The sequence below is a fragment of the Pseudorca crassidens genome, chromosome 11, assembly GCF_039906515.1.
Source record: "Pseudorca crassidens isolate mPseCra1 chromosome 11, mPseCra1.hap1, whole genome shotgun sequence".
Classification (NCBI taxonomy): domain Eukaryota; kingdom Metazoa; phylum Chordata; class Mammalia; order Artiodactyla; family Delphinidae; genus Pseudorca; species Pseudorca crassidens.
The window spans coordinates 94,101,209-94,109,458 of record NC_090306.1 but is presented as its reverse complement, the minus strand read 5'-3'; the positions used below and the strand labels follow the sequence as shown (position 1 = coordinate 94,109,458).

The 8,250-nt window shown below is 55.2% G+C and overlaps 1 protein-coding gene across 1 annotated transcript; it reads right to left on the bottom strand.

Annotated features, from left to right (window-relative positions):
• Window positions 1–766: 766 nt before the first annotated feature.
• Window positions 767–7,945, bottom strand: HMOX1 (heme oxygenase 1). Its single transcript, XM_067697881.1, has 5 exons — window positions 7,790–7,945; window positions 6,490–6,610; window positions 3,793–4,284; window positions 2,351–2,450; window positions 767–1,296 (listed from the first exon to the last, which is right to left on the bottom strand). Exons 1-5 carry the CDS (start codon window positions 7,810–7,812, stop codon window positions 1,166–1,168), a joined length of 867 nt encoding a protein of 288 aa, XP_067553982.1. The 5' UTR covers window positions 7,813–7,945; the 3' UTR covers window positions 767–1,165.
• Window positions 7,946–8,250: the final 305 nt, after the last annotated feature.

The window sequence follows — 8,250 nt, the reverse complement described above, 5'->3', positions numbered from 1 at the left end:
TAACACTCCTCACAGCTTTTCTCTGAGGATCAAATGAGATGATATCATGGGTGAGATGATTAGCAGGAATCACAAAACACTGATCTCCCTTGTTTCATAATAGTTTTATACACTGTTGGTATTTTACATGCATCTCATTTGCTTCTCAAAACAGATGAGCTGGGTCTCACTGTATTCATGTTAAAAGTGACAGAACTGGGCCCCAAAAAGGTTAATAACTAACCCCAAAGGCAGAGCTACAAAATGGAGCAGCAGGGATTTGAACCAGGGATCGTACTCCAGTCCCTAGGGTTCACTGTACAGGACACAAATTTTACCCCCGAATCTGCTCATTTCAGCCTAACAGGGAATCCCATCCTCAGTAAGGCTGAGTCTTGCATCAAGCAGCGTTCACCACGAAGATCTGCCCACCGACTGCTTAAAGGTCACCACCCCCCATCCTCAGGGCATAGCACAACATCCCAAACCAGCTCCTGTCATCCCCACCTTCACCCCTTCTCCCCACCAGGCTTTCAAGAAACAAGTGAGGACAAGTCAGCTCCCCAAAGGTAACAGAACCCAAGAAAAACACTTCAGGTTACTATTAAGCCATGTAGTTTATTATTTCACATAAAAGTTAGCGACCAAGGCCACAGTGCTGTTAAACCCCTCCCTCCCACCCCAACCCTGTTATAAAAACAAAACAGAACACAACAAAATACCACAGCTCAGGCCGAGTCAGGAACGAAAAGTGGCTCTGACGAAAACAAGACGGGAACACGAGACACAACATCTTTGCATATTTATACAAAAACTGCCACGGCCCAGGGGGCAGGCGGTCACAGCATGTCAACAGGGAGACCGGGGACCCAGGGCATTTGGAGGTTCACGACAGCGGTCACTTCTGGCTACATCTTTTGGGCTCTACTGCAGGAACGGGGTGGGGAGGGTGCCCTCAAGGCTGGGCAGGACCCCTCGTCCCACTCTAAAGTTCAGGTCATTGGCTGGACGTGCTTTTGGTTGGGCGAGATGCCGCAGACTCCTTTCTTCCAGAGACAGAGGGACGCAGGGAGACGGCAGGGACCCCGACAGCTGCTCCCACCCCCCATGCCCAAGGGAGGGAAGTCGGCCAAGAGGCTGTCCGTCTCCAAAAACAGTTCACGGCCAGGAGCCAGCATGCTTACATTCACAAGGTGTAAAGCCCCACGGCAACCGTTGCCAACAGAAAGCTGAACATGAGGACCCATCGCATGAGCGGCACCTGGGAGAGGATGCTGAGCTGGGGCTTCCCCCTGGACGCCTCTGTGGGAGCAGAGTCTGAAAGAGAAAGGGGACAGTGTCAACACCAGGAGGACAGAGGTGGGCCCGTCTGACATCACAGAAAGACAAAGCAGAGGGGCCTCAGCAGGGTCTAGTACAGTCCCGCTCAACGCAAACCAGTAGCCCTCCGGCCACTGCTTACATACCTCCGAAGACAGGGAGCTTACTACTTCTCCAAGCTCTCCAGTCTTCCATTTTCGGCTACATTGTGAGGAAGTACCCTCCAGGGATACCCAGGGGACCATACTTTGAGAACCAGTGCGTTAGGGCCAAGTCCCCTCACCCCCACCAGGTAGCCAATCCCACCAGGACTGGCCACATTCCAACGTTCCCGGGCTCAATCCCGCCAACAGAGGGGTCGACGTGGGCCTAGCACACATGAGAAAGCCGCAGGGCAGGCGGGCGAGGGCGGCCCCGGGAGCAAAGTCCTGAGGTGACCTGCCAAGCAGGTGGCTGAGCCTCACCCCTCCCCTCCCCCAACTCCCGAAGCCACACTGCCACCCACCGGGGTGTCAGGGGACATTGGGTGGAGCACTCCGGTGCTTTTGTAAGTTTCCCAGATGTTCTCTCAGCACAGCCACCCCGTCGAGAGCTGTCTGAGAAGTGTGAGGGACGGACTGACATGAGACACGACCCCGAGGTTACGTGTCTTCCCCGCGTCCATGGCAGGGGAAGAGCTAGCAGCTGTCCTGGGCTCCCTGCCCCATGTCAGGGCGTCTCTGTGTGGGAACCATTAAAAGGTCCCCAAAGGAACCTCAATTAAGAGGGGAGAGGGCTTTGCCGTGACTTCTGAGGGTCCTTGGTGTGCAAGTCTTCCTTTCGAGCCAGTGACCTAGAACGAGCCCAACCTCCCTGATTCTAGAACTGGGGAGACCGAGGCGTGGAGGGGTCACCCACGTGGCTGCAGTCACCCGCTGAAGGCTGGCCCCACGCCCTCTGCCCACGCCCGACTTCACATTTAAAACATTGAGGAGACAGAAGAGTCAACAGGTGCTGGAGCCAGAGAGCTGCGCCACGCTCCCTCCAAATGCCGCCCCCTGGAAGCCCTCACCTTGCGCCCTGCTGCCAGCCCGCCTGCGAAGGCCTGGTGCCTGCGAGGGGCTCTGGTCCTTGGCGTCCTGAGTCAGCAGTTCCTGCAACTCCTCAAACAGCTGCAAGACAAAAGACACATGTCTCTGTGAGAGGTGGGGACCAGCCAGCTGAAGGGAGGTTTGAGGTGTGTGGTTGTGAAACGTCAGGACATACCAGAATCACGGGAAAAGATACTGAACATCCATGGACCTTTCACCCAGCTTAAGAGATAAGATGTCACAAGTCCATCTGACCCGCCTGCCTGCTCCTCCCCAAATACTCCCCAGTAATAGCCACCGTGAATTCAGAGTTCACCGTGGCCACTCACGCCCTTACGTTGCATCCCTCTCCAACTGATGTCATGAGCGGTACCCTAGCAGGCACTCCATTCTCTTGGTGAGATTCGCCCCTGCTAAGTGTGCTCCATGGTATTCATGAGCCAGGGTTTACAGATGAGAAAACTGCAGCTCCCAGAGATTCAATGCCTGGGGCCGAGGCTATCCCAGAGGTCAGGCAGCACAAGCCAACTCTCCCATGGGGCTCTGGCTCCAAAGCTCCCGTTCTTTCTATACCACCTCTCTGAAAGACAGATTTTCTTGGAGGACTGACCAGGTTTTGTGGGTGATGATGTTGTTTTTTAGGGGAATGCAAGGAAGGGGCATTGCTCCATTAAGGAGTGCTCGGACCAGGCTCTTCTGGGGCCCCAGGCTGGGAATAAAGAGCCAGGGAGAGCATAAGCTGGGAACCCCAGTCCCCGTGGGGCCTCCAGGTGGGGGGAGAGCGATGGGATTCTCAAACATCCGGATTAGAAGAAACCTCACCCGCCCTGGAAACACACCCACCCCCAGCCCTGCCCAAGAAGTCATCCTTCAAGGAAAGGCCTCACTTGAAGCTCACCTTCCCCTAGATTTGAGACACTTATAGAAAGACACACCCAGCCTCCCTGGCTGGGCTGAGGCCCAGAAGGCGGAGGCCACGTCTACAGCACCCATAACCCCTGCAGTGCCAACCTGGCTACACACAAATGCACAGGCAACTTGTATGTTGTCACAGAGGATTGCCACAGAGTGCCACAATGGTGACTCTCACATCCCACAATAACCAACCATAGCTAATATTAGACAGGTGATGCCATGCCAGGCCGTGCTATTAGGACCTGATTGATTTAAATTCGCTTAAACCTCACAACTCTTACGAGATAATGTCATTTCCCCATTTTACAGACAAGGAAACCGAAGTACAAAGCGATTAAGGGATTTGTCCAACATCACCCAGCCAGTAAGTGGCAGAACTGGAACCCTGGCCCCCGAGCCCCTGTCCCTAACCGTGACCCTCGGCCCCCACCTCCCCTGCTCTGCGTGAAATGTCCCTGGAGGAGCAGCTGGGGGACGCGGCGGCCACGCAGGGCAGCCAGACCCTCACCTGGATGTTGAGAAGGAAGGCAGCCTTGGCCTCATCGAGGGCCCTCTTCCTGACCTCGGGGGTCATCTCCAGAGTGTTCATACGGGAGCGGTACAGCTGCTTGAACTTGGTGGCACTGGCGATGTTGGGGAAAGTGAAGAAGGCCAGGCCCTCTCCGGAGCTGGGCAGGTCCAGGGCCTTCTGAGCGATCTTCTTGAGGACCTGGCCCCCGGACAGGTCACCCAGGTAGCGGGTGTAGGTGTGGGCCACCAGCAGCTCAGGCTCGGCGCGCCCCACCTCTTGGAGTCGCTGCACGTAGCGCCTGGTGGCCTGCGTGTAGGGGATGGCCTCCTGCCAGCGGGACCCGTACCAAAAGGCCATGTCCTGCTCGAGGGCCCCCCTTCGGTGCAGCTCTTCCGGGAAGTAGAGGGGAGTGTAGACCGGGTTCTCCTTGTTGCGTTCGATCTCCTCCTCCAGGGCCACATAGATGTGGTACAGAGATGCCATTACCAGCTGAAACCAGAGCGAGCAGGTCGGTATAAGAGCTCCCCATCCAGCCCCTTCACACTACTGCCTTCAGAGGGACCCTCGTCACCTCCCCGGGCCAGGCCCCCACCTCCTGCCAGCCCCTCCGATCTCCTCCACACAGCAGCCAGAGGGAGTGTCACAAGAGAGAAATTCGATCATGCGCTGTCTGGGCCTAAAACCCTTTTATCACACTGCATAAAACACGCAGCCTCACTTCGTCCTTGGAAAAATCCAACAAAGGCATAGCTATGCCCATTTTACAGAAAAGGAAACTAAGGCCCAGAGAGAGTATGTGACATGGAGGTCACACAGCTAGTAAGAAATGGAAATGGAGCCAAGCCCAGGCATGGCTAGGGGGGCCATCCTGGCTCTGGAAAACGTACGTGAATGAAAGTACTTATAGGAGATGCCAGGCACCTCCGGCCTTTGACCTCTCGATGACCATCTACAGGGCATGGTTGTCCTCCCCAAAGGACCCCTCTGGAAGCTGAGCTGGGGGACAGGGCCAGTGCTCCTCGGTTCGGGGAACTCCCGTTACACATTAATTCTCTAGTTTGAGTTTGAAAGAGGACAAAGGATAAATGCTCTGGTGGAGGTTTCCAAGATGATTTCTGAGCCATAAACGTTCACGGCAGCGCCATTTCTCACCGGGGCAGAAAGCCAAGCAGCCTGGTACAGAACAGCCTGGGCCTTCGACTCTGACCGGCCTGGTTCTAACCCGGCTCAGCCAGTCCTCAGCTGTGTGACCATGGATAAGCCACTCGCCCTCTCTGGGCGATGTGAGGTCTGAGTGGCTCTGCACAGGTCAAGCCTCGGTTCCCTTCCCTGCAAAGAGGGGTAATCCAACCACACAGTAATGGGCTGTGTGCAGGTCCAGCAGGATGACACAGGTAAAGCGCTAGGTGCAGCCGGGCACGTAGCCCTGAGTCAGAGGCCATGGTGATAAAAAAAATGCTACCTCCATCAGCATGATCCGAGTGAGCACTGGGTCCTCTCGCGGACCTTTGTGCTGCCTTTGAACTCAGCGGCTGAGAAGAAAGACCCAAAGTCTACAGTGGCTGGGGATGGGACACTCCAGCAGCCACGTCCCCACTGCCTCTGCCCCAGCCTCATCTCAGCAACTGTAGGTCAGCTTTTTTTTTTTTTTTTTGGGCGGGGGAGGACAAGGGGGCAAGGGCATAGCCCAGGGCCCCAACCCCTTAGAGCTGCGCCTTAAATCTCCCTTCACTGAAGCACCTCTCATGTTGGAAGTGGGAGAGGCTCCCGAAAGCAAAAGGCAGGGGTGTCAGGAGTGGAGGGCTACAGCTCCCCAGCCCCACAGCTCAACCGGAAGGAGCCTTTCCTCACACCCAGCACCTGCCTGGTTCTTTGCCACGTGCTTTCCTTCTATTTTTATGAATTTCACAGTTGTACTGGGAAATAGCAAAACCTGTGCCTCACATACAACGGGCACTTAAGAAAACCCTGCAGGGAATTCCCTGGCAATCCAGCGGTTAGGACTCTGAGCTTCCACTGCAGGGGGCACGGGTTCGATCCCTGGTCGGGGAACTAAGATCCCGCATGCCATGCAGCACAGACAAAAAAAATGAAGAAAAGAAAACCCTGCTGTTGAAAAATCTCATTTCATGGATGAGAAAAAGGTACCTTAGGGAGGATAGATGAGGTGTCCTTAGTCTTACTATTAGGAAATGGATGTGCTCAGGCTCGAACCCACATTCCCCCTTGCCTTCAGAGGCAGATGAGAACTAGATCAGAAGCATAAGCTCTGAAATGAAACCAGCCTTGGTTCCCTTTTGGCCTTTCCCATTTACCTACTGGCTGTGTGACCTTCTGGTAATTACTTAGTCTCTCTGAGCCTTCCCTTCCTCATCTTCCTTATCAAGACTGAGGCACTAATTAGAAATTAAGTAAAATGCCAAGCAGAGCCTAGGTGGTCAGCTGATGGTAGTACTGCCCCAGCCCCTCCACAACACCACACAGCAGGCTGTGAATCTGCTGTGTGACCTTGGGTAAGTCACCTCCCCTCTCTGAGCCTCAAAGTCACGATCTGTAAAAAGATTCCCTTGAACATGCCCATCTGGCCCCTCAGCATCCCTGGTCCCCACCCCCACTTAAACCACTGCCCTGAGCCTTGGGAGCACCCACACCCAACATTCCCTCTGCCAGGGCTGGTACCACCAGGCCACATACCTTAAAGCCTTCTCGGGTCACCTCGCCCTTCTGAAAGTTCTTCATGAACTGGGCGTTCTCCGCCAGGGTGTGCACCTCCTTGGTGGCCTCCTTCAGGGCCTCTGACAAATCCTGGGGCATACTACAGAGAAAGGGAGGGACGTGAACAAGGTGGGGGGCTCTGAGCAGAGTTCTTCCCAACGTCGAGCTTCTGAGGGTACCCCCGCCTGTCGGCAAGACTTAAAGAGATTTCAGCTTTTATCAGACTTCTCTGCAGAAATCCAGCCTCCCACGTAATAAACAGCCATGTTCCCAACTGCCTTAAGATGCAGCCCCATCCACACTTTTCAGTCATTAAAATACTATGTAACACGGTCCCCCCCAAACCAAGAGGGAAGTCCTGGTACCAGTTATTCTCAGTGGAGGAGAGGAGGCGGCAGCACAACCCAGGGAGAAGCAGCAGTTGGCAGGATGCACATTCAACTTTGTAAGTGCTTTGATTGGCTTTTAGACCCAAGATTTAATTCATTAACTTTGTTGAGCTCAGATACAAATCTCATGACCCCTTATAATATTTTGCTCATCACAGAAGTGTTTGAGTTAAAAAGGCTAAGTAAATTCAGCTTTACTCAAGAAAAAGTCCCTTTCGGCGAGTATTTCTGCCGTATGTCTGCAACCGCCTCCCGAGAAAAGGGTCATTTCTCTTTTCTCTCCCACACCTCTTCCAGAAACATCATCCCCTCTTCTGTATGTGCTGATCAAATTCTTGGGAGAAGGAAAGGAGCCAGACTTGGAGGGGGACAAACCAAGGTTCACATCCCAGCTAGCCAGGGAACCTTGGCCTTGCTGCCTCCCCCAGCTGTGCCATTCTCATCGGTAAATGGGGACACAGAAGCCACGGTGATGTCCTGCTCCTGCATTCAACAGGTAGTGAGAGGTGGATGCGGCCAAGAGGGGGCTCTAGTGAGAAAAGCAGGCACTCACAGCCAGCCTTGGACAGCCCCCAGGATCTCGGATTCAGCACACGGCCACCTCCAAGCACACACAAGTCCAAAGCCAAAAACAAAGTTGGATCCCACGGCAACACTCCCATCGGGTCACCCACCCGGAGCCAGGCATGTAATTCATCTTTCATCGCTCCGACTACCCCACCGGGCGGGACTGGAACCCCGCTCCTCCTTATACCAAAGCCCAAGAGACCGGCCGCCCAGCGAGGTCGCTTCCTGCTTCCCGGCTGAGTCTCGGCAGCTCGGCAGGAGGGCAGGGGCAGGGGCAGGGGTCGCCCCTCCCGGGAGAGGCCGGTCCCTCGCCCCGCGCTTGCCTGTCGGGCTGCAGGCGCTCCATCCTGCGGTGGTGCTGGTGCGGGGTCCGGTGCTGGCTCCGACGTCTCGGGACGGGCTCTTGCAGGCGGGAGAGCGACTGTGCAAAGCCCAGACCGTGCCGTCTATTTATCCCCGGGGCGGGTCACGTGGCCGCCGCCAGACAGCCGATCCACACTTACTGGCCCGACATTGCAACACCCGCGAGGGCCGGCGCCCCGCCCGCCCCTGGCCTGCGGGGGTGGAGTAGGCGCGGTCATATGACCCTTGGAAAACAAAGCTATTTAAAACAGGACGTGAAAAGAAAAAAAAAAAAAAACCAACAACTTCTGGAAATCTGAGCAGCTGTGTGATCCTGCCACTTCCAGAGCCTCCCACCCAGTGATGGGACTTGAACGCTCCAGGGGTCTGAATGGTTCCAGAGGGCTGGGAGGCAGCGCTTCTAAGAGCAGGAGGTGTGGGG